This window comes from Camelus ferus, chromosome 13 (assembly GCF_009834535.1).
Source record: "Camelus ferus isolate YT-003-E chromosome 13, BCGSAC_Cfer_1.0, whole genome shotgun sequence".
NCBI lineage: Eukaryota > Metazoa > Chordata > Mammalia > Artiodactyla > Camelidae > Camelus > Camelus ferus.
In genome coordinates, this window is record NC_045708.1 from 66,758,711 (window position 1) to 66,786,206 (window position 27,496).

General features: G+C 34.8%; 1 protein-coding gene across 2 annotated transcripts in view; it reads left to right on the forward strand.

Annotated features, from left to right (window-relative positions):
• The window catches only part of PKN2 (protein kinase N2), a 110,938-nt gene that overhangs the window by 26,986 nt on the left and 56,456 nt on the right, over positions 1-27,496 (forward strand). The window contains exons 2-4 of one of the 2 annotated variants that reach the window (XM_032494735.1): positions 4,191-4,262; positions 12,710-13,010; positions 26,763-26,917. In XM_032494735.1, the coding sequence (XP_032350626.1) occupies positions 4,191-4,262; positions 12,710-13,010; positions 26,763-26,917 (528 nt within the window). The remainder of the gene's footprint in view (positions 1-4,190; positions 4,263-12,709; positions 13,011-26,762; positions 26,918-27,496) is intronic. The other variant, XM_032494736.1, reaches the window with a different exon arrangement.

The following is a 27,496-nucleotide window of genomic DNA, read 5'->3' on the forward strand; positions in this document are numbered from 1 at the left end:
TATAGTAAGGAACTGTATTTTATGTGATTTCTCTTTCATTGCTCTCTGCAGTCCTAATATAAATATATTTCTGATTTGGTTGGTTTATAAAATTACTGTACTTGGTATATTTATGTTTGTGTAGACCTGGTAAGAGAAATGGAGACAATGTGGAGATATTATTTTTAATGTACTACTTTTTCCTAAGCCTTCATAATCCTACTGCTAAGTAAACTTTTGTGACACATTATTGGTTTAAAAAATTATTTCTGTTTCACATATGCATTTTGGGGGCTTAAAATCATGCTTTTTAAGGTAATATATGACTATAGTTTTAGAATAAGTTCTGTTAAAGTAGATATGCTTCTGTGAACTTAAATCTGAGCCAATTTATGGAAGAGTAGCTTGATCATTTTTGTATCATCAGTGTCTAGAATAGAACTTAGAGTAAATATTTAATAAATTGTTACTGAATGAAACAATTTTTGAAAAGCAAATTTGTATGCTGAGTTATAGGACAGAACACACATAAGAGTACCTGCATGCCAAGACTCGAGTTATGGTTTATAACAGAACAGACTGTATTGTTGGCTACGCCCACTTCTTCCTATATATGTTTTTTGTAGCACCTCATAGAGTATGACTGTTGTAGGAGTAATGTGCTTACAATTATGATTATTATATACTACTATGAAAATGTGCCAAAAGAACTAATCATTCCATATTCTGAATTGTTAAAAATGTAATGTGTATGATTCCATCAGATGGGTAATAACCAGGGTTATAAATTATTTAAAATAATTATTAGAATAATATACCATAAAATATAAAATATTTTCAAATTAAGGCTGTAATTCAGAATCCATTTAAGACATCAGCTTGACTCTTAGTACATTTGTACCATTTTAATTGTTTTATTCTGATACATTAATATTTGTGGACACCAGCTTTAGAAGAGGAGAAAAAAATGAATAAAGATACTACTAAAAATGTAATTAATAACTAGGAAATTTCATTTTTAGGAATTACAAAAGAAGCTCATGTATTATGTTGGATATAAATTTAAATGCTTATATATATATATTTATATGCTTAATAATTCTTATGTATTGAAATATACCCAGTAACATGGCATTTCAACTTAAAAATTCTTACCATGTTTTTAAGAAAATATACTCTGAGTAGAACAATTTTAAGAGGTTGAGAAGCCATTACCTTCACCTGTAGTGTCAAAATTCCAGACAGAAGACTATCCTACATTAGAAGTCCTTCCCAGAATTCTACAGCCTTCCAAGACTACTTCCTCAGTAATGAAGTCCAGTATCTGTGCTATGACACAGCTCTCTCCTTTTCTTTCTGTGTCATTCCTTTCTCATTTTTTAATAAAATATTGTAGGCATACCAAAAGGTACATAGAGGTGTGAGAACAAATAGAATGTAGGCACTGGGAAGGATTTGTTCCTCTGATCGTCTGGAGCTCTGCTTAATATAATTTTTGAAGGTACATAAAATTTTAACATACTTGATTTTGTATAAAGGAGGTGTTCTGTAAAGTTAATTAATCATGGTCTTATTATATGCCTTTTTGTGAATATGGTATACTTTCCTTAAAAGTCTGTTTTGCATGTTAGACTCCTCAGAAATAGCTAATAGCTAGGAGGTAATTGGTTGACAAAAGGCTAGACCTACATGAGTTCTGAACTTGGGCTGCTTGGATGGACTTAGGGACCTATGAGCCCCCTGAAACCTGCCACTGTGTGTGTGTGTGTGTGTGTGTGTGTGTGTGTGTGTGTGTGTGTGTTGCATACATGGAACTTTCTGAGAGTCCATTGCTTTCATCTGGATCCCAGGGTAGATCTGTAATCTGTATCTCCTCCCCTCTGCACCCTGCTTCACACCAACTCCATATACACAAAGTTTTAAGAACCACTGCTGGGGAATTGGTAAAACTGATGAATGGAATGGTGATTAGACACTATTAGAATTACTGGTAACTCTAGTATCTGTCACTTGATAATGAAACCTCTTGTTTAGAATATTGATTAATCTAAGTAGTCACAAAAAGGACAGTAATAAAATTCAGATTTTACTCACTGTATAATTTTGTGTGTGTGTGCTTGAATATACATGTGACTTAATTGAAAAGAACAAAGACTTGTGTCTGAAAGCCCTTCCCATATTATAAATGTGAGGATTGTCTTGATTTCTGATTCTAGCTGTGTGTTTCAATGCCTTTTTATTTTTGCCTGAAACTTTTTCTGTAACTAGAGCTTTTTTGAGGAGGGGGTAGAGTTTGGGGTTTGGATATGGAGAATTGCTATTTTGCTTATAAAACTTGAAGCATATTCTCTCTTTTTTTTTAATTCCTTTAAAATATTTATTATCTAGGTGTGATGTGCCAGACATTGTGCTGGGGATAAAGTAATGAACAAGGCAAATACTGCCTCTGGACTTGTCTTATTGTCAAGGGAGAAAGACAAAGAAATTTGTTATAAGGAATATGATTGGGAGCATGCACGGTGCTACAGGTCATCTCACAGGAGCATCTAAGTAAAGACTGTAGATGGTGTTCTGTTTTTAACTTTGGTGTCCACGTGGTCATCATCAGTACATAGAAGTATGGTTGATTTTTGAGTGTTCTTGTATCCTGTGACATTACTAAACTCTTTTATTCTAGAAGTTTCCCATAAATTTCTTGGGATTTCTGTGTAGATGACTATGTTATTTTCTAATAGGGACAGTTTTATTAAATCTTTTCCAACCCATATGCCTTCTGTTGTCTTACTGAAGTAGTTAAAATGCCCAGTTCTGTGTAGAATGAGAGTGCTGCTGATTCACAGATATAGAAAACAAACTTAAGGTTACCAAAGGGAAAGGGTGGGACCAGGGATAAAGTAATAGTTTGGAATTAACAGATACAAACTACTGTATATAAAATAGGTAAACAACAAGGTCCTGCTGCACAAGGAACTACATTCATTACCTTTTAATAACCTATAATGAAAAAGAATATGAAAAAGTGTATGTGGTGTATATATATATGTACATATATAAACTGAATCATTATGCGGTACACCAGAAACTAACACAGCATTGTAAATCAACTATATTTTAATAAAAAATAATAAGAGTGCTGAGAATAGACATCCTTGTCCTGATCCAGATCTTAGGGGAGAGTATTTAGTTTTCACCATTATACATTGCTGTCAGTCGTAAGTTTTTTGTAGATGCTCTTTATCAAGTTGAGGAAGTTCTCCACTAGTTTACTGAGAGTTTTTTTTATCATGAGTGCCTGTTGAGCTTAGTGAAATGCTTTTTCTGCATCATTATGGACTCATGTTTAGCTCAATGTAGATACAGATGTCTTTTTTTAAGCACTGCATATCCAGTGTCTAGTACAGCATCTAGCACAGGTAGCAGGTATTCAGTAAATACCCGTGGGATGAGTTGATCAGTCGTGTTTGGCTAGGATGTGGGACATTCTGGTTTAGCTTAGTCAGATGTTCATCCTTAAATCATTCAACTGTGGCCACAGATCTGTAGGATCATGTAAGAGTATTGAAGACCTCACTGGAATCACATGGTTTGAATAAGAAAAGAAACATTTCCCGGGAGCTCAAGGGAGAAGAGTACACAAAAGTAAGACCAAGGATTACTAGTAGCATCCTTTGGAACAAGGGTGGGAATCTGACCCTAAGTTCAGGTTTGTGGTATAAAACAAGATTATTTGGAGTGGCAGAGAACACACACACTTACAGGGTACAGTGGTCTTGATACTGGGAAAAACTCTCGTATATAGATCTGGAATTGCAGTTAACATTACTGAATTAGAGAAAATTTCATGTTTCAAAATAGGAAGCTAGACCTATCAGTATTATCTGGGACTCTTATTTGTGGTGGGAGAAAACTTAAGTCAAACTACCTCAAGCAAAGAGTTAGTTGCATTGTGACTAAACAGCTTAGGGGAGTGGGAGCCTATGCTTGCTTTAAGCGTGCTTAGAGATTTAAGGGTTTAACATCCCGTCGCCTTAGCCACTCAGCCACCTCATCAGGTGACTTAAGGATCTGGATGCTCAGCCTGTATCCTCAGTGATCTTTTTCCCTTTAATTCTCATCGTTGCTTCTTTCTGGGTTAGCTTTGTTTTCTGACTATCTATGGTAAGAAGAGCACTCCTTTCATCAGTAGCTTCAGATTTTTATTGTCATTGCAGCTGGTGTTCTCAGGAGAAGGATTTCCCTGTCAATCCCTGAAAAGGGCATCTGAACGGGCCTACTTCAATCAGGTGACTACTCCTAAACCAATAACTAAATCTGAGGATTGGACACCCTGTCCTACATTTATGCTTGTTTTTGTCACAGGAATGGTGGACACGCAAGACAGATTTTTTTTTTTTTAAGCAAGTCTATTTTTAAAAGTAGTGACTTTTCAAAAAAAAAAGTAGTGACTTCCTTTTTGTTTTTTTAAGAGGATTGTTGTCTCTACATCTTCTCAAAGTGTTAGAATGGAAGGATTGTAAAGTGGTAAAGAAAAAGAAAACTGTTTTTTCTTTTTGAATATAATGCTACAGTTATTAACATCCTCAGATTAAGTTGTTATACTTTTTATCTATTGACAGTTAACAAAAAATAATTAATAATCATAATTGAAGAAACTGCTTAGAACTGTCATTATCTCGCCTGCATTGCGGCAGTAGCCTCTATGTCATATGTCTAGTATAGTGTGACAAACTCATCCCAAGTTTCCGTGGGTAGAAAAGGTGTTTCTTCTGCTTTTCTTGCCCATGCTCACTTATACAGCTGCATTCATCTGGCAGCGAGCTGGCCCGGAGCGCCCACCGTGGCCCCCACACACACACGTCTGGTGCCTGAGCTGGCATGGCTGGGACAGCTGGGTGCTTTGGTTCTCTTCCACATGGCCTCTCTCCATGTGGTGTCTCTCGTCCTCCAGGGGCCTCTCTGTCTCCAGCAGAGCAGTCTGGACTTTAAATAGTAGTTGGGTTTTCACGAACAAAAACAAGCCCTGAGTCCTCTGGAGGCCTCTGCTTGGAACTCCCTGCCCATCATCAGTGTGTCCCTTCCATTACAGTTTTAGAATAAGTCAAAAGGCTAGCTTTGAGTCAGTGTGGAAGGAGGCAACATGATGATGTGAATGCAGGGAGGCAGGATTCATCTGAGGCCATTTAATAAGAATCTACCATGGCTCCATAATGTTTCCCTGCCTTTCCCTGCTCCCCTCAAATCTACTCTTAACACAGGAGGTCATACAGTATCACTTCTCTGTCTAAGCCCTACGTCATTTCACTCAGAATAAAAGCCAGTCTTTATATTGGCTTACAAGGCTCTGTGTAATCCTTAGTCAAATAGGAATTTGTATTTCATATAAAACCAGTCCAAAGTTGGCATTCTGAGACCTGTATAGCAGTTTAGTAAAGCCATCCGGGTCCTGGGCTCTCTCTGCTTTGTCAGCCTTGTCTTTTTCCTATTTGTCTGTTACTGTCTCGGGATGGCTCCTGCACCTTCAGGCTTTGGGTCTGCATTCTAGACAGAAGGAAAAGGAGAAGTGGAAGCTTTTCCCAAAATCCTGGGCTTCTCTGACAAGGATGTCACATAACTACTTCTAGCTGCAAGAGAGTCTGGGAAAGTGAGAATTTTATCTGTGCACTTTGTTGCATCTAACAAAATGGGAATTTTCTTAATAAGGAAAATAAGAGGATGGATACAACGAAGGCACCCAGCACTGCCTTTCAGTGCTATGTGCCAGAACTCTACTCTTGCTATGAATGCATGCTTCTTAGTCCCAGGCACAGCCAGTATTAGACTTGGAAGTGATATAGTCAAGGTAGTTGTAATAGTTCCATCTTGTAGAAAAAGCAATGGAAGGCTTAACATGGCCAATCTGACTGACTCCAAATACTTACTTCTTTCCATCATACTTCATTCTAATGAGCCTTCTGTTAAAAGACACACACACACACACACACACACAGAATAGCCTACATATGTGTAAAGCTTTGCTGCTGCTTCAGGCTTTGTTTGGATTTCATGTGTATCTTCCTTAGTACATCACATACCTGAAAGAAAGCAAGATTGTGCCACTTCCATTGCATAGCATTCACTGAATGTTTTGAATAAATGAAGTTTTTTTAAAAATTAAAAGATGGGAAAGCCAAACATAATTTTGCAGATTGGCCAACAGGTACATAGATGGGATAACATGCTTGAGGGGCATAGCGAGTGACAAGAGCTGATGTTAGAACTGGTTTCTTGCTTTCTGATGAGAGCATTCTCCCCTGAGACCCCAGAAGGTTGGATTAGGGAGATATTAGAGAATAAGAGGAAATATGTCCTCCCAGTATCCCTGAAGTATGGCACAGAATACCCATTAATTAATGCAAATCAACTCGGTAAAGATGCAGTTCAAATAAAGGGGAATGGACACTCCTCTAAAAAGGCAGTGTGAGTAAAAGAGCCCCAAGCTGAGAGTCAGGAGACGGGGTCACTGACTTCTTTGTGGCCTGAGGCACGTTGCACAGCTGCTTTGAACCTGCTTTCCTCAAAACTAAAATCAAGGGAATTAGACTAGGTAATCTCAGAAACTCCTTCTAGATAAGCGATACGTGAATCACATCCAGTGAGTTTTTATGGGCTCTAACACTTCTTGGCATCTATCAGGTCAGACTGTTTTGTATTTCTATAATACAGAGAAAGTTTAACAGCTTTTTCACTTCTTCTCTGGGAACTTGGCCAGTGAGAAGTAAACATCCTTTCCTATCTCTCCCTAAATGAAGTACTTGGTTATAAGTGACCAAGTTTTTCTTCATTTTGTTCTTGGAATCTGATCCTGTTCTTATTTTAGTGGTTTTTTCTCAAACTGCACTGTGAGTTTGTTGAAAAGTAGTAAGTTTAAAATGTCAATTTATGTTTTAATCTGCAGATCAGAATTTCATTATTATATAAAATTAAAGACAGTTGTAATTATCAAAAACATATTAACATACTTGTGTATTTAAAAACACTTGACTGGGACATAATGTGGTCTAATTAGAGTGGAATGTGTATAGTCTCATCCCTTGCAATAGAATTGAATAGACTCGATACAACCTAGTTCAGTAAATAGCAGATACAATGTAGAGTATAAGATAATCCTTATGAGCTTTTACATTTGCCAAGATTGAAATAAAGTGAAAGTTCCTTTTGATGTCTTTATAAAAAATGTATTTTCCTCTTTATTAGACAGGCAGCATATATTCGTTGCTTTAAAAAATTGAGAAGGAAAACTTTGAAGAACAAAATGAAAATCCCTCTTCATTTCTTTTTACCCAGAGATAATTATTGTCAATATTTTAATCTCTTCCCATCCAGTCTTTTTTACATTCTTATTTTAAACATAATTTGAAATAAAACTGTGTGTCCATAGTAGCAACTATGTCGAGCTGGACACATTGCTGCGAAATAATAAAAGGCATAAATAAAAGAAGCCTATCCTTATTCTTTAGACTGAAAGATTGAAATTATTTTGTTATGATATTTAGCATCCCGAACTTTGTCTTTTCTATACATTGGTGTAAATCCCTGCTACTTGCAAGCTTTGTAAGGGAGTCTCCTCTCTGCCGAGCACATGTTATTGATTACTTTAAAATTATTGAATTTATGATTCTATATAGTGATAATTTCTAATCATTTTCTTGGTTTATATTTCTAGAATTAGAATTACTGAGTCAAAAGGAATCACTATTTTAAAGTTTCTCATAAGGTATTTCCAAATTTTATAAAGTCTTAATAGCTTACAGCTGGATTGTTGCCAACATTATGATTAGAAAAATCTTTGTCCATTTAGTAGGTAAAAGTGGTACACCCGTTCCTACCATAGCACAATTTTTTAATAGAAATTAACACATATGTGCTTAGTGAACAGGGGACCGATGTATGTATAACATGGACACTGGGTTTCATCTGTAATTTTCCCAGGAATGTTAATATTTTGTAGCAGTTTTTGTTTGTTTGTTTGTTTTTTAATTTTAGAGAAAGTCTTAGCAATATATGAGGACCTTAAAATAAAGGCTGAAAATCCTGTGGAAGTTTGAGGCCTTTTTTGTTACTAAAGAATAGCCTTCTGTTGATCTGATTACCGTTCATTTGTAGATAAGATGCCTTTTCTATCTACTTCTGTTGTTGTTGTTATTTTCATCTATCTTTTTGCAACTTGGTGTGACTTTCAAGTCACAAGACTAAGACTTTATATCATTCTTCAGTTCTGGAATATTCTCACCCATTTATCTCTTCATGTATTGCTTCTCCCCTATTGTCTTTATTCTCTTATTCTGGAGCTCCTACGAGGTAGATCTTGGGTCTCCTCATTTTATCTTACTGCCTTTTAATTTCTCATATCTCTGCCTGATGAATTCTGAGTTATCTGTCTGCCAGTGTACTAATTCATTTTCTTGGTCTAATCTGCTATTTAACCTATCCACTGAGTTTTTAATTTATTTTGAAATTAAACTTTGAACTTCATCTAATTTTTTACTGTTTGTTTCTTACTTATTGAAGTCTATTCCTTCTTTTATTTATTTAGCCACTTTAAATCTGCTTACCTAAAAATCGTTTTGATTGTACTGCTATAAATCCTGAGAATATTAGTTTCACTAATGATTTCCTTGTGTTTGGATTTGACCCGTCTGATTTAAATGACTGCATTAAGGCTATGGATGATATAAAATTTAAAGTACACCGCTATAAAATAGGTAGGATTAATCATGAAAGACTTGAAATAGTTTTTGAACGAGTATTTTATGATGGTGGATTTAGATTGATAGTGAAAGGAACAGGGCATAAGAAAGAAAGAGAACATAACAAAAAACTGTTAGAGTAACGACTAAAATCAAGTGCCTAAGCTTGCTGATTTCAGTAATAAAAGGTATGAGAATTATGAGGTTCCTTTTATTTACAGATAATTGGTGGAGGGTCATGAATAATACTAGGAGTTCAGTTTTGGGTTTAGATTACTTTTTTTTTTTCGTTTTATATTTTTATTTCCTTTCTGAGCACATTAATGAATTTAAAAGGGAGCTTGTGCTTAGCGGTTGGATCTAACTTCGCTTCGTTTTGAAAAGATGAGAAAAGGTATCTACTGTTTACTTTTGGGGAAGGTGTGAACTTTATTATAGAGTACAAGAAGTTGAATGGTGGGTGAAATTATGAAGTTTGTAAACATAAATTAATATGTTACTTCCTGTAATGGAAACTACTGAGGAAAAGACTATCACTGAAGATTTTCACTGGTTAAATAGCTGTTTATGTTCCTGAGGCTAATTTCTTTTACCTGTGTCAAGAACATTATTACATTGCCTACTGTTGATTCCTGGCATTTATGATATAATTGTTTTTATTATTTTTTTAGAGTAGAGACACAATTTAATAGATGGAATATCATTTCAGTTGTTCCCTGGGTAATAGCTCAGTGAGACAGCACATGCTTAGAGCGCACAAGGTCCTGGGTTCAATCCTCAGTACCTCCACTGAAAGAAAGAAAGAAAGAAAATAAATTAATTAATTAATTAAAATTTTAAAAAGACTAACCACCCCCAGAAAAAAAAAAAAGTTTATTTCATTTGTTCCAAATGCAAGAGAATTATATTTTCCAGTAACTGTCACAGTTTATTGCAACTAAAAGTAAAATTTTGGGGAAAGAAGTAATAGAAAGTACTGTAACCTTTCCGTTCTGCTCTCAGAGGGCATTTGTTTATCTTAAATGATTGATAATGTTGTATGTATCTCCTGCTCCTTTTCAGAAGGTATTTGAGCCATGCCACAACAAAAGATGGTAGTAAAAATGTGGTTACTAAAAATTCAGGCCTTTTAGAACCAGGAAGCAAGCATGCTAACCACATATGGTTTATATCTAATATCTAATTCTAGCTAATATAGTTGCTATGATTTAATATCATTTTCCCCTTTGAGCTTCCTGGAGTGTGAGTTTCCTTTATCAGAAAGAGGAAAACATGACTTTCTCAGCAGTGATAGCTTTCCCTGAATTCTAAATGAAGAATATTAAATAATGTAATTGACAAATCATTAAGAAAACAAAACAGAACTATTCTGCCAGGCATAAGCCCTGCCCTCAAATTGCTCATAGTCTTTGGAGTTGTCAGATAAGAAAAGGCATAATTGTTTAAATAAGATCCACACTATCAGAGCACACAGGGGAGAGGCATTTAATCTAAATTCTGAGAGAGGGCAGAGGCAGGAAATTCTTTCTCCGGGGGGAAAAAATTGCAGTACACTTTGAAACAAAGTAAAAGTTAACTAAGCAAAGAAGGGACTAGGAAGAGATGATTGAAGAAAGAAGGAAAGGTGGTGCATCCCAAAGATGCAGCATGCATTGTAGCTGAGTCAAGAGAGACTGTCTCTGGCAGTAAATTTCTGTAATTTGATGTGATTGGAATTCAGGGAGCAAATTGAAAAGAAGGGGGAGTTGAAGTAGCCAGGGGTAACAGTTTCGGGGGGTTTTTGTTTGTTAGTTTTAACATTCTTTAAATATTAGTACCACAATTCTCAAACTCTGCAGCAAGACTCTCTGGGGTGCCTCAGCCCACTCTCAGGATGCTGCATTACATTTTAAAATTTCAGGGAAACACAATGACACCATTTGTTGGATACCATGTGAACTAACTAGAATCAATAAAGTTGCAATATTAGGTTATTCCACATCTCTGTTGCACTGGCAGAACAGGAAATGAACGCAGAAGGGAATGAATATCCAATCTGATCTCAAAGTTTGAGAAACTGTGAAGTACCCAATAGGTAGACACATCCCATTAACAAGAGTAACTATGGTTATTAAAGAATGAAATAAAAATGTAATTTTTATTTCAATTTGAATTATTTCAGACAGCTGCTGAGTTGTGATAAGTATTTACTAAGTTATTTGGACCTTACTACTTAGTAAATGGAATTGTTAGGTATTTCTTTTGGCCTGTGAGGCATAAGGAAAAAATTGGAGACATTAAGTTCTGGCTTAGTACATAAATATTAAAGTACCAATTGGTGAAAGTGATTCATCTGATGTTTTCTAAGTCTATAAAGATAGAAATGAAAGTATCTAGACTAGTGAGGTTAGCTTAAACTTTTTTCATTTAAGCATTGTTTGCCTCAGTTCAGTTTATCTGAAGCTAGACAACAGAAATTTGTCTATTTTTTGACAATAGTCATATGTGCTAGTGTTTTTGATAACCAGCCAAAGGTGGATTTCTAAACTTTGGAAACTGAATAGATGGATGATAGGACTTGTAAATAGTGAAAAGCTTAGACATTATTTTGGCCCAGGTAGGAGATCATTCTATATCTGCATGGGTGAGAATTTAAGGCCAATAGGTGTAGATCACCTATTTCTGGAGTTCTTAGTTAAGGTCCATGGTACCTGGAAATGGTATATACAAACATGAAATTTTCTTTGTTCTACTGATTTGGTTTGGTTTGGTTTTGTCAGAGTTTCAAAGGGGTTCCTGGCCCTAAGAAGATTAAGGACAAATTTATACATCAGCTACTTCATTTTTTGCATAGTATGCCTGCTGGCACAGGATAAACTGGTACTAAAGCCAAGACTAGATTCCCTGTCTTTCCATCTATTAACTCACTGCTTTGCAAAATCCATGTTTTCAGAGGTTAAGAATTAGATGTATAGAGTGTTTGCACCAAGAATTTAAACAGAACTTACTTACATGGGTATGATGAATTCACAAAGAAATTAAAGGAAATCTTTTTAGTTAATTAGATCTGTGATTCAAAAGGTGCATAAAGGGTGCATGGTGGAATATAAATTTCTCTTTTCTATGTCCTTTACAAAATCGGTTCCTCTTCCCAAGGTAAAAGTTCACTCTAGTTTCTTGTGTTTCAGAAATTAAAATTTTAAAAACTCATAGTATTATAGTAATGGAGTTTAAAACAGTGAAAGATATACGAATAGTTAGAACATAACGTTGCTTGTTTTAAATGTACGTTAGATGTGCTTACCTAATTTGATTTTCATTTTAAGATGAATATTGTCTTAGGTTCTATCAATAGGACATAATTTAGACATTTTTTTACTAATGATTTTTATGTAGTGAGTCAACCAAATTAGCAGTTGGGATAGTTTGCCATGAAATACATGAATAGAATTCTGAAAATAGTCTTCCCGAGCCCTAATTCCTCACTAAAAAGTGGTCCTAAGATACAGTTTGTTTTTTTTTTTTTTGCCAATATTTATTTTTAAGAAGTTTCTTATACAAGAAAAAATAGAATTTTATCTCACCTGTGGAATTTAATAATAATTTTCACTTGTTAAGTGACGTTGTGGGCCAAGTATTGTATTTGGAGCTTTGCATACAATATTTTGAATTACCACATTATCTCTGAAAAGTGCCTGATATTATTATTTAGATTTTACAAATGATGAGATGGAGTATTTGAAAGGTCAGATAACTTGCCTGAGATTCACAGTGTGGGTATTGGGATCTAAATTAGGTTCACAGAATATCAAAAATCCATTGTCTATTTATACAAACCAACAGTGTCTTTGTGTGTAGATGTATTGTGTTTATTTTAATATAAATTTGTCAGGTAATGATTTTTAGTGAGTGGGCAGAGTTTTTAAAGAATTGCTTTACGTACAGTTTTATTATTATAACGCGTATTTTACTGAGCAGCTAACTTTCCTAAACTCCCACATTTGTATGTTTATTTTTTTCTGTAGGGAGATTCCCGAAGTCCTCTATTTTCTGAGAATGTGAGTGCTGTTCAAAAATTAGACTTTTCAGATACAATGGTGCAACAGAAATTGGATGATATCAAGGATCGAATTAAGAGAGAAATAAGAAAAGAACTGAAAATCAAAGAAGGAGCTGAAAATCTGAGGAAAGTCACGACAGATAAAAAAAGTTTGGCTTACGTGGACAACATTTTGAAAAAATCAAATAAAAAATTAGAAGAATTACATCACAAACTACAGGAACTAAATGCACATATTGTTGTATCAGATCCAGAAGATGTTACAGGTATATACGTATTTTATTTAATGTTTATATAGTATACTAATAAGAAATGTATTATTTTAAAAATAGTAAGATTTATGACATGTATAGTTTTTAGCTTTTCTGAAAGTACAGGGACTGTATTTTCTCCTACAGTTAAGGTCTTGTTTATATTCTGTTCAGGAGTGCAGTGAGTTGATAGATATGAAAATTAAAACATTTACTTAGAGATGACTAACTGCTGTCTATTCTCGAACTGTTTGTCACTAAGACATTACTTAAAGTCATTTTCCAGTGTTAAGGTTTTGTATTGAGTCAACCACACGCTCTTACCTGATTCACCCTCGTGATCAGCAGCACGAGTTTGCCAGATGACTTTAAAGTTAAAAATGCATTCTGTGACCAAGGGATGTTACTCCTTGAAAATGTAGTTAATCAAACCTGTAATCTTTGTTCTTTGTGCTCTAAGCAACTGAATTAACAGCTAAACCACTAGGCATTTTATTTAAAAAAGAAGAAAATTTTAAAAGCCAAACATTACCTTTTTTCTTCAGTATAGAAAAAGAAAAGAAAATACAACCCATAATCCAGCCTAAGAGCATAATTTTTAAACAGCAGAGTTAACAGATGTTCATGCTGAAAATTTTTCAGTGGTACAGAAGGTAAATATAGAAAAATGACCTCTATCCGCTCCAGGTCCTCTTCCTAAAGGAAGCAATGCTTTTTTGTTGTATATCCTTCCAGAAAAAAATTCCATATTTATGTCAGTGTCCGTTCATATGTGCTTTATTTCTAAAACTGTCCTTAAAAAATCACACGAGACACATTTGATCTGAGTTTTGTCTGTGCAGAAATGATCGTATTGGGCTAGGCATTTAGTCTCTATCACCCTTAATTTCTTCATTTGTGAAGAAAAGGAGTAGTGTGTGTGGAATAATGTATCTAGCGCTATAAAATTTTAAAAAACCTGTGTGATTAGCTAATAAAAAACAAATGTAAGTAAAATTACACTTAAGAAACTATATAAATTTAACTAAGAACCACAAATTGACAATTTTAAAAGTCGCATAAAATACTCCTGATGCTCAACGTACTTGATAGAACTTGTTTTAATGCATCACTTTCAGCTTCTGGGACTTACCTTAGGGGTTTCATCTGGAGACTCTCTGTGTAGAAATTTCAATCTTGTAAGAATAATTGAATCTTAAAAATGAAAAAAATCATAAAGAAACCAGCCTTCTTATTGTAGAGCTGAAATAATCCCCAAAATGTGAATTAATTTGCCCAGAATTACAAATCTAGCTAAATAACTCTTCAACTCCTCATCTAGTATCTTCTTACCAGCACATTCAGTAATTATAAGTGGAAATTCATATTATGAAATGCTTTTTTTAGCAGTGTCATGTAAACTTAGAAATAGCCTGTTCTGTTGGAACTCTGACGAGCTCTACATTTTTTGCCCATTACTTCTTTAGAAGAGGTCTAAAATAGGAAACTGAGCTGGAGCTTTAAACTCTATTTAGAGAAAGCATTTTCCTACTCACAATACCAATAACCACCTTGTAATTGGAATCTAAATGAGTTTTTGCCACACAAATAGCCCATTTGGTTTCCCCAGTCCTCTTTAAAAAATTAACTCTACTGAACTGTATGAATTACATATGATAAAATGCACATATTTTAAATGTATGATTAGATGAGTTTTAACAAATGTTTATACTTAGGTAACCATCACTACAGCCAGTGAGCCTGAACGTTTCCATCATTTCAATGGTTCTCTTGTATATGTACTTCCTAGTCCATCTCCAGTCCCTGTCCCTGGCTTTAGGTAACTACTGGTCTGCCTTCTATCACTTCAGATTAGATTTTTCTTTTCTAGAGTTTCATATAAAAAAATGACCTTTTAGTCCTACTATCAAATTCCTTATCTCCCTCAAAAGCCAATTTGGTTATCACTGTGAAAACTTCCCTGACTTTCTCTGATTATTTTCTCTGTTCTACTTTGTCCACTCATTGTGGTGTCACATTGTATCACAATTTATTTCTGTATACTTTTATATCACTTAGTAGACTGTATGATCCTTGAGGGCAGGGGCATGTTTTCATTCATCTATTTTCAAGACTTACAGAGCCTGGAACATAGTAGGTGTTTAGTTGTGAATATTATTTTTTTTTAAATCCCAGCAAGTAAAAATCTTACATTGGTTTTTGTAATCAATACCATAGTATAATTTATTATGGTGCTTTAAAATTTTAGTAACTTGGGGAACAATACCTTAAATGAAAGCTTTAGAATAAATAAATCCAGAAACGTTCTTTGCTGTTCATTTAATACTGACTTTTCAGATAATTGCAGGGCAAGTGTTATATGAAATATGACTTTCTACTATGACTTATTAATACTTCACTTTGTTTGAAATGAACTTGACAAGTTAATTAAAATTTAAATTTATTTTAAAAAATAGTTCTCTTTGCAAATGGTGTATTCATACACATGGTAATAAGTTTTTTGGGGTTTTGTTTTTTTCATTTTGTCTCATTACTGATTTGACCACATTACAATCGACAACAACACAGGATTAAAGGTAGTTCAACATTAATTTTAGGGCAGATTGCCATAAAATTTTATAAAATTTACATGGCATACTAAAATGGACAAAATAATTTATTTTAGGATAGGTCTAGTAACATAAAGATTCAAGGACCTAGTACTTTGCTTTCAGTCCTCTGAAGTATGTGGGTTAATAAATGTGTGCAGTGGTATTTGACCAATGCCTCTTGTCTTGGAAGTGTGCGGGCAGAGTGAGTGATTCGAGGCAGGGAGGACATCACTTAAGTCCGCACTGTGGGCGAGTTCTGTGACGGCAGTCAGGAGGCCCACTCTTGCCTTACTTCTGCAATAGTTAACTTTACTGCTGATTGGCTTTCTAATTTGTAAAGTAAGGACTTTCATCAGGTGAATTTTAAGGCTTTTAACTATAAAACTCTGAAGTGTTGCTTATTGTAATGTCAAGATCTGATCATTTCAGACTGTTACTTGTAAAATATTAAGTGTTTATTCTTAAGAGTAGTAAAAGGTGAATTTTCTAATGTTCTCTTCATTCCCATGATACTCAAAGCTTCCCGTTCACCTTCCATATACTTCAAAAATAGTCTTGTGGGGTATTATTATTACCCAACATAGAGATTATAAAGATATTGTAAAATGAGGCCAAATGCCTCATTGGATCTCTGTAGAGTAGCAATCTAAGCCTTGGTTGATACCTGAGACTGTAGAAAGAAATACTTAAGAAACAACCACTTTTCTAAATCTTTGGACTCTTATGTATCATCCCGAAAGAAGAGGACAAGACTATTTCTCGTTTTATTAAGTATAGCTAATACTTTGTTTAGTGTAAGCCCCTCTGTTTTATCTTATTTCCTTTGCTTGTACCTCTTCCCATTTCCGTTTTCTCAGACCCCACAAACTTAGATTGATTTTTACCCTTTGAGGTACTGAATGTTTTCTTAAATATCTGGAATGTTCAGAAAGGAAATACTGCTTTAGTATAGAAGTAATAATATTGGAATTTTTTGGAGTTAACCTTGGAAATTCTTCTAAATCCCAGAGAATATGCCTATATTGAGGGATTTTTCTTTTTTAATGACTAAAATGTAGATTATGAAGTCTTTCTTGAATGAGTAGAACTGAGAATTTAAATTTCTTTTTTTGTTGGCCTGTCCACCTAAATGTGACATAGAAATTATGGTTGAATTTTATATATATTAAAATAAAAGTGTGACCTGGTTTGTTTATGTAATTTCTGTATATTCCTTATTTCTGATTGAATTTCCCATTTTGAAGTAAACATATTTTATATTAAGTTGTGAATGCCTAAGGAAAGGATTGCCATTAGGTAACCAGCTGTGGTCATTAATTCACCCCTGGGATTGTTTTTGCTAAAATCATGAGAATATATGATTCACAGATCCCTAATACTTGAATTCTTTGATGATATATATTTTTAAGGTAATACATAGTAAAATTGATTATTTTGAGGTGCATCGGTCCATGAATTTTAAGATACAGATAGGCTGATCTAAACACCAGCACAATCAGGAACAGGAAGAGCACTATCCCTTTGTAGTCACACCCTCTCCTACTTCATATTCTCTGGCAACCACTGGTCTGTTCTCTGTCACTTAACAGTTTGCTTTCCAAGAATATCATGTAAATGGAATCATAAAGTGTATAACCTACTGAGACTGGCTTCTTCCACCCACCATATTGCTCTTTGAGTTCATCCAGGTTGTTGCATTTATCAATCACTCATTCTTTTATTGCTGAGTAGTAGTCCATTGTATAGATGTACCACACTTTGCTTCTCCATTCATTCACCAAGAACATTAGGATTGTTTTCCAGTTTGGGACAATTATCAGTAAAGCTGCTGTAACTATCCTTGAAAAGGTTTTTGTGTGAACATGTTTTCAGTTCACTTTCATAAATACTTAGGAGTGTGATTGCTAAGTTATATGTTAGAGTATGCTTAACATTATAAAGTGCCAAAATGTCTTCCAGAGTGGCTATGTTATTTTTCATTCTCACCGGCAATATATGAAAGTTCCGGTTGTTCTCCATCCTCTCCAGCACTTGACATTGACAATGTGTTTTTTAACCAGTCTAACAGGTGTATAGTGGTTGATAATATATATTATTGTAATTAGGAAGAGGAAAGAAAAACGTAATAAAGTAGCACCATCTTAAGGAGAATTTAGGAAAGAACTGTGCATGCCTTAGGTACAGAGTTATGTACAGAGTGAAGAAGATACACAATGTGCAGTTTTCAGATATTAAGATATAATATAACAGATATAAGCAGCTCTGAAATTTTTAATGCCTAGATTGCACATTTCACCTTAAACAAAAAATTTTACAACCCACAGTCTTATCCATGCTATTTTTATAAAATACTAAGAAAGCCCAACCAGGAGTTATAAAATACTTCAGCAAAATTCTTCAGTTAATGACATCGAATAAAGGTCATCCTAAGTATACAAAATAACTGATTAAGCATCCATTAATAATCAGTGAGCATTTATTATAGAATGAGCAGGTTCCAGATGGCTGTATAAGGTAAGCATATCTGTTTAAACAAGAAAGGTGGATTTGGGGGGGAATCTAGTTAATTTAATTGTGACACATGTCAAGAATCTGGAGCAGTTTATTTTTTAAATATCAGTTTATAAGTACTAAGTGAAAACCAAAATGTTGACCAGTGAACAGCAAGCAAGAGACTTAGAGATTGAAGTTTGTAAAGGAGATAGATATAAATAGTAAGCTGAGTACTTCTAATGCTTTCATTAGTTTTGCTTTGGCTAGGTTTACTTCAGTTATGTTTCCTCCTATTTTTTTAATGCAATAAATAGCCTTGTCTATAAAGCAGACTTCCTGGCTGTACTAGCACCACTTTATGAATATTGCGTGTTGGGAATCAGCTGGATATAAAATAAACACCAAGTTTGTGTGATCTGAGGTCTCACCCCAGCTGGACCATCACGTAGTTAGGAGGTTGTGTGCCACTTGCAAGCCCTCCAGGCCTCGTTCTTCTTGTTTGTAAAACAAGCAAGATACAGACTATGTGTATATATATATATATATATATATATATATATATATATATATATATATATATATATATATATACATATTGTTTTTTCCTAAGGTGTTTTGTGAACAAAGGTTTTAATAGCTTGAGGAAAGGTCAAGTATGAAGCATCTAACTAAGCTTTTCTAATTCTGAACATGAAACCCCTGTTTGGATGTAAGTATAATCTGAGGAAGCTTTCCTGGGGCTGGGAGGTAAAGATTCCAGGTCAGTTACATTACTAACCTGCGAGAGAATCAAGGAACCAGTGCAAGGCTGAGCCTTAAGGAGTCAGTAGCCTTGTAAGGATTGAGATTGTTCCTATGTGCTAGAGCTCAGCTCATTTTGGAAGCCAAATGCTCAGTTAGAGATTTAGAGAAAATACTAAAAGCACCAGAAACAGTGTATCTGTTTTTCTACACATTGTTGGGGAAACTACTAACAAATCCACCTTTTGAATTCTGACCTTGGAAAACCTCATCCCTAGGGAGATTTTAACCATATAATTTTTTCTGCTGACATCCAGAGTGGTATTTCAAGCCAAGATGAGTTTTCTGGGCTTCATCTGATAATTTATAGCCTTATAACTTTATGGGAATTACCTGAATATCCTATTGGCTTTGCCTCTTATCATGTTTAAAATTGAACTCTTCTTTCTGGGAACAGTACCTCTAAACCTTTCCCTTTGTTTTCTGTCCTGTTAATGGCATGACCCAAGTAATCCATATCTAAAACCTGACTTTTACTCAGATGTCTTCCTTTCTTTTCCTATCACTGTCCAAAGTAAGTCCAGTCACCCAGCCCTGTGGAGTCTACCTATGACGTAGGTCTCAGATCTGTCTCTCTTCTCTGTCCTTCCTGCCAAAGCTTACAAGCTCAGTATTTGTCCAATCTGATGTAAACATTGTTAGCAGTATTTTTTGTATAGTATTCAGATTTGATCCTGTTACTTGCTGTAAACCTTTCAGTGGCTCTCCATTCCCTACAGAATATAGTGCAAATTTGTATCATTTCATAGATGCCTTTCATATGACCTGGCTTGACCTGTTACTTAAATTTCTGCTACTGTTCCTCCCAAATCTAATTTTCTCACTTTTCCTCCTACCATTTATTTTTGCTGTATCTTTTTTTAATGTCTCTATACGTGTGTGTGTGTGTGTGTGTGTGTGTGTGTGTATGTAGATTGGTAGAATCTGGAAGACTAACTACACAGTTTTTTCAGTTTGGCAGTGTATTTGAAAATGTTCATATATACATACATATACTGTTATTTGTATAAACACATACCTGTTTATAGGTACATACAGATTGAACCTGACTCTGAGCTCTTTGAGAAAAGGAATTTTTTCAGTGTTTTACTCAAGTCCTTAGCATAATATCTGGATACACATATGATATAACCAAGTCCCTATGTTAAATTCCCTTTGTTCAAAATGTCTGGTGTGCTTTCTGTTTCTGTCAACTAGACTCTGACTCATACACCCGCTTCCCACACCATGTAACAAAACCTAGAATGCTTTAACTTCGGTCTGCTTAACTCCTCTTAACTTACGTGCCTTTGTTGTCCGTATTTCTAGTTCTGTCATTTTATCTTCAGTTCCACAAAGTAGATCTAATTGTTACTAATTTATATATTCATTGTCGGTTTATAATTACCCATGTTTATCATTTTCTTTGTTCACCATTTCTTCAGTGCTTCTCAGATCTTCCTTCTAGACATTTTGGGTTTTTCTCCTTCCTAAAGGTATATACTTTGTAAACGTATTTCCCCTGATACATCATTCTGCTTTGAAATTTATTTTCTCTCAGTACCTGGAAACTACTGTTTTCTGTCTTCTGGATTCCCCTGTTGAGCTGGCAGCCGGCAGTACAATGGCTGGAGCTATGCAGATATTCTGCCTTTTCTCCCCAGCTATTTTTAAGAAACTCTTATCTGCAGTGTTTTGTTCTTTGAGTATAGTAGGCTAGATTTTCTTTCATTTAAGCTACTTGGGATTTGTAGATCTCTGAATCTGAGATTTGTGTATTTCGTTGATTATGGGAAGTTCTTGGCCCCTATCCCTTTGAATCTTGTACCACCTGTATTCCCTCCACTCTAACTTTGGAACTCAGGTTAAACGCATGGTAGCTTCTTCAAGTCTGTCTCCATTTTTCTAGTACTTTCTTTGCGTGTGTCCACTTTGCTCTCAATCACATATATTGTATTTCTAACTTCTGGTATATTTATTTTTTAATACTACAAGTTCTGTTTTGTTAATCTTAGTAATTTTTGATAGTGTCTTGTCCTAGTCATTCTTTTGATACCTTTTTTTTTAGTTTTACATATTAAATAATATGTTTTCATGTTTTGTGTGAGATAATGACAACAAATGAAATCTTGGCCATGCTGCTCCTGGAGTTTATTTCTCTCGTGATGATTTTTCTTCCTGCCTGTGCTTTGTGATTTCTAATTGTGTGCACATTTTCCCTGGAACTTTATCTGTGGGAATTATTGTAGGTCTGGATTTAAAGTACCTTCTTTCAAAGAGGATTTATGTTTGTTTCTGTAAGATATCTGAAAGCATTATCAGTCTGAGGTCAATTAAAATACAATTTAACCTTAATTTTACGGGGCCATGTATGATTTCTTGCCTCAGACCTATATTGAGAGCAATAGGAATTTTTAAAGAATATCCATTTCCCCTCCCCCCAGTCACCCCAAGCCAAAGGCAAGTCAACACATAATTCAGCCGTTATGGATGACAACCTTTTAAGGTTCCTGTGTTTAATCATGTTATTCCTGATCTGACTGACCCCACGTTGTAGGATTCCTCAGGCCTTTTCTTGGGCTCTTGTTAAAATCCAAGTTTTACTTCACCAGGATGATGAAAACCTAACAAGTCTTTTTTGTTCAGAAAAGCAAAAGCATTCTCAGAAGCAGAAAGGTACAGATGTCTGCTGCTCTCTGTCCTGGAACTGGGTCACATGTACCCTGCACTCACTGCTTTCTCCCTAGGTCCCAACTGCAAGTAAGACTGAGAAATGTGGGGTGGGGGGCGTTGTTTCTTTATTTATTTTGTTTTCCCCTTAACCTGCCTCTTATTTAAAGCAAGAGAGGAGACTGGGCACAGGAGTATTAAGTTAGCCAACCTACAGTGTCAGGTGCTTGAAGACTGCAAGTGTCTTCTAACTATGTAATTTATTTGAGGTGTTTTGTAGCACCTTGATTTTTATCTCTTCCTGAGTTACTTCTTGTGAAATTATAATTTCCTAAGATGTTCTCCATTTTATATGATTTTCAAAGTTATTGACGTAACATAATATCTGTGTTAGTATCTATTCAAAGTCAGTATACATCTGTAGTAACGTTCCCTTCTTTCACTCCTAGTATTGGCATGTTCATTTTTCTTCCTTGACCACTTTCCAAGATTTGCCATATTACTAGTCTTCCCTCTTCACAAAAAATAACTTTACTGATACTTTCTTTTGTTTTTGTTTCTATTTTGTTAATCTCTATCCTAATCTTTATTAATTCCTTTCTCCCATTTTTGAAATTATTAGGTTAAAAAAAAACTAAGACAGATGCTTAGCACTTTAAATTTATTCTTTTTGTCCCCTAATATGTGTGTTCACAGATTCTGAATATTCCCTAAGTATTACTTTAGCTGCATCACAAATGTTTTGATGTGTAAAATTTTTTAAATTATTTTTATTGAGATAATTGACTCATATATAACACTGTGTGAGTTTAAGGTGTACAACATACTGATTTGATACACTCATATATTGTAGTATGGTCACCACCACAGCATTAGCTGACACCTCTGTCACATCATTATCATTTTTTTTGTGATGGGAATAATTAAGATCTGGTCTCTTAGCAGCTCTAAAGTTTATAGTAAGTATTGTTGTCTGTAATTACTATGCTGTGCATTAGATCTCCAGAACTCACTTTATCTACTAGTTCCAGGTTTGTATTCTTAAACTACACATCCTTAGTTCCCCCAGCCTCTTGTAACCATCATTCTGCTCTCTGCTTTTGTAAGATCTGGGCTTTTCTGGATTGCATACAGAAGTGACATCGTATTTGCCTTTCTCTGTCTGATCTATCTCACTTAACACAATGCCCTCAAGATCCATCCATGTTGTTGCAAATGGCCGGATTTCCTTCTTTCTCGTGGCTGAATAATATTCCATTGTATAAATACATACCGCATCTTCTTTATCCATTCATCTGTTGGTGGGCACTTAGATTGCTCCTGTATCTTGGCTATTGTGAGTAATGCTGAGGTAAACATGGGAGTGCATATATCTCCTTGATATCCTATTTTCATTTCCTTTGGATATATACCCAGGAGTGAGATTGCTAGATCATATGCTAATTCTATTCTTAATTTTTTGAGGCACCTCCATACTGTTTTCCTTTGTGGCTGAACCAATTTACATTCCTATCAACAGTGCACAAGGGTTCCCTTATCTCCACTGCCTAGTCAACACTGGTTGTCTCTGGTCTTAAGTGTGTGCTTAAGAGTGGATGCGACATTTGCTCTTATAATTTAAAGGTGGTTCTTTAAGAGTAGAAAAAGAATTTCATCTCATGGAGTTTTTTTTATTGCTTTTTTAAATGAAGAGAACATTATTGCAGAGTTCTGGTTACCCCTGTTTGAAATATGTTTCACTATGAACAAAAATGTTTAACAGATATACTGGCAACCACGTTTTATAATGCTGCAACTTACCATAATCTTTAAGAAAAAATGGAGAGAAGAAAAGTAGCGGATTAAAAGGGAAAGTAGGTGAAATCTAAGGAGATGGGAAAGTGTTTCTAAAAGTGTTTCTAAAAACTGAGCTTTGTAAAATAAGATTTATCTAAGTTAAATTCCTGGCTTGGCTTATACTTTTGTGACCTTTGCAAATTACTTAACCTCTCTGAGGTTTTTTTGTTTGTTTGTTTGTAAAATGAGGTTATATCACAAACCTTTGTGAGTTCCTTTGAAGATTGAATGGCAGAAATATTAGCTATTTAACTGAGCCCTGACATGTAATTTTATTGACCCCTACACTTTGGCTGAAACACTATACAGGATTTATCTTCATAGTAACCTCCAATTTGTGGTTGGGTAACTGCAACACAGAGATATTAAGTAAGTATACGATCAAGACCACACCAGTAAGTAACAGCCACAGGATTTTAACCCGGGCATCCTGACCTCACGAGCCCAGACTCTTAACATTGTATTATTTCTTATGTTCTTATAGTTCTTATTAAAACTGAGGATATATTTTTTCCATAAAAAGTGTTAAGTCTTATAATGTTATTATGAATTCACAGACTATTAGAATCAATGGGTATTTCAGTGTCTTAGACAACTTGCTTTAATGTGCAAGAATTTCTTGTATATTATCTTTAACAGATTGTAATCTAGTTTCTATGTAAATGCTTCCAGAGAGAGGGGATTTTATTACATATTAAGGCAAACCATTTCATTGTTAGATAATTCAAAATGCAAGGAATTTCTCTTTATCCTCTGATAACATTTTTGTGCTCACTACTTTTACCCATTGGTTCTAATTCTCTGCCCTGTGAGGTAATAGTAAGTGGACAGCTTCTTTCATAGACAGTTATTTAAATATTTAGGCAAGAATCATTTCTTTTTCTCATCCAAGGCTAAACACAATCAAGTATTTTACAAACAACACATTTCTGTACTCTTCTCAACAGAGGGCCTTTTACTCTTAATGCATTCCAACTCTTTTTAAAAATGTGCTTACTATAAATTAACTATGTACCAAATTTTGTGTAATTTTTGTTTCTTCCAAGAGTCTTATATTATTTATGTGAAAAAATAAAATAAAAGGAATGGGAGGAAGAAAACCTAACTGTTCACAGATCTGAATATACTTTTCAGTCATTGCTGTACCGTGTAGTTCATTTATGGACTCAACAGAGATATACTTAACACTTGTGCAGTGACCACTACTGTTTAATGTTTATTGAGTGTTTATTACGCACCATGCCCTCTTCTAAGCTCTTTACACATAGCTTATTTAGTCACAATCCTGTGAGGTAGATGTTATTTTCACTATTTGACAGATGAGGAAGATGAAGCACAGAGCTGTGAAGTCATTTATCCCATATCACATGGTTTGTACTGAACCTTGGTGCCAAAACTGAGATTCAGACCTAGGCACAACTGCTATCATGTGTGGTGTGTTTGTTTATATTTCTTAGTCTAGACTGTGTTAACAAAGCACCACTGACCAGGTGGCTCAAACAACAGGAATGTACATCTCACAGTTCCCGGGGCTGAGAGCTCTGCGGTCACGGCGCCGGCCAGGTCGGGGTTCTGGTGACGGCCGTCTTCCTGGTTTGTAGACAGTGTCCTCTCAGCACATCCTCACATAACAGGCAGAGACTGCCCTTATGACCTAGTTACCTCCTGAAGACCTCACGTCCAGGCACCCTCACATTAGGGCTTCAGGGTACAAATTTGGGGGGAACACAAACATTTCGTCCATAGCAGCATGTTAAGTACTTATTTTGTGAGCCAGATCTGAAAACTTACCTACCTTTTATGTTAGTTTTGTGTAAGTGTATGTCACTTGTAAAAATCAACTTTTGGAGCAGCTCATTTGTAATTTGGGAAATTCAGTTACAATAGAAACCTTTCTTGAATTTGAATCCTAGCTAATAACTGTAACTTTACCTATTTCCTGATGTGTAAAATGTGGATAATATCTGTCTCAAAAGGTTATTTTAGGATTGATATGCACATATACACGTACCTGTGTGTGCGTAAGTACCCTGGTACATGTGTGAGTATGCACACATGTACACAGTCTAGTACAGCTGTGTACAAGGCTTTTCGATAGCAAAGAGGCAGCATAGCCGGGCAATTATTATGATGGACTTTGGAGCAGAGCTGACTTACTAGCTGTATGACCAGGCCAGTTTCCTAACCTCCCTGTGCCCTAGTTTCCTTTCTGTAATGTAGGTGTGATGCTTGTTACAGGGCTGTTATGAGGGTTAATGAGTCAGTAAAGCACTTAGATCAGGACTTACACCTTGTAAAGCAGTATATAAATGATAGAATAGTATTATTTTATATCAATATCTAGCATAGTATCTGTATTTTGTTAAGTTAATTAACGAATTATGTTTAAATAAATATTGTTAAGTAATATTGAAACATAAATAACTTTTAACTAGTGAATTTTTTAAAGGAGTTTAAAACACAAATATGAAACACATTCATTAGAATTGGTCAGTCACACCATCTTTTATTGCAGAGGAGAGAGGGAACCCTGAAGCACAAAGGTTAAGTGACTTGCAATTCACGCAGCTTTCTGGTGATTACCATGTTACTTATAGCTAAACCAGATCTAGCACCCTAGTCTTTTTTTTTTTTTTTTTTAACTGAGCAAGGGACCTAGTGTGGCTAAAACCCAAAGTAATGAACTTCAATATGAAGAATTTTAGATACGTGGTAGAATTATTAGAAGTGTTTCAACAATAACGGATTACCCAGAATAATTACAGTGTTCTATTTGAGGTGTTTTGGTTTTGTTTTTGTTTCAAAATGTAAGCACCATGGTATCCTTTATGAGAGCAAGGGACGTGATTTTTTGGTCTTCCTACACCCCCTGCCATCATAGTAGAAAACAAAATGTGAAGGCTTTTATGCATACACTTAAGTTATTACTAATTAATGCAGGTATTATATTTGAAGGACCCTTAGTCCTATTTACAGAGAATTACTTTACTGGAATTTGTATAATGTTTGAATATGCTTTGTTCTCTAACCAATCAGATAATAAGTAGAGAATTTAGTTTAATTGTTGCATAGACTAGTCAAATTCATTTGATTTAATTTAAAATAATAGTGTTAGAAAAAGTTAGGGCAGTGATCTACCTCAGCTTCAGACTCAGTGTAATCACTTCTACACAGTATCCCTGGTAGATGGTCCTTCAACTCTACTTGAATGTTTTCTTGGCTTTAATTCTTATATTACCTGAAAGTGTAAGGAGATTCCATTTAAACACCTTCAAGCTCGTCTCAAACCCTATTCTTTATTCTTTGCAAATATTAACTTCCAATTTTAGACAACAGTTGGTCCTAGTAAGTATGTTTCAAATAGTAAGTAGTTTTTAATATACTATTTGATTTACAGATTGCCCAAGGACTCCAGATACGCCCAGTAGTGACCCTCGTTGTTCCACCAGCAATAATAGATTGATGGCCTTACAAAAGCAATTGGATATAGAACTTAAAGTAAAACAAGGTGCAGAGAACATGATACAGATGTATTCAAATGGATCTTCAAAGGTAAGTACAGTAAATAAATGTAGGTGTATAGTCAATCCTCATTATTCCCAGATTCTATATGTATGAATTCACCTACCTGCCTGATAAAATTTATTTGAAACCCAACATCAATACTCATGGCATGTTCAACAGCTGAGGTTGAACAAGATGATGGTCTTCCTTCTTGTTTAAACAACTCTTACTATAAACAAGTGTCCTTTTCAGAGTCTATTTAGTACCACTTTTTTTGCGTTTTTATGCTTTTGGTGATTTTTCTGTTTAAACAATGTATTATGATTTCTCAGACCATTTTAGCTTTGAATTTGTAATAATTGACAGTAAAACAAGTTGGAAACAAATGATTTCTAAAATAATATTTTTAATTGCTATTTTTACCAAAACAAATCAATAAAAAAATTTTTGAGTCTGAGTAAAGTGTATACAGGAACTCTCTATATTTGCAACCTTTCTGTAAATCTAAATATGTTCTAAAACAAGAAATTTATTTTTAAAAATTTAAACTCTAGTTTTCCATCACTACATACAAATCTTTAAGAAAGTACAAATGAAAAGAGAAGACATTCTATCATTAGTGATTGT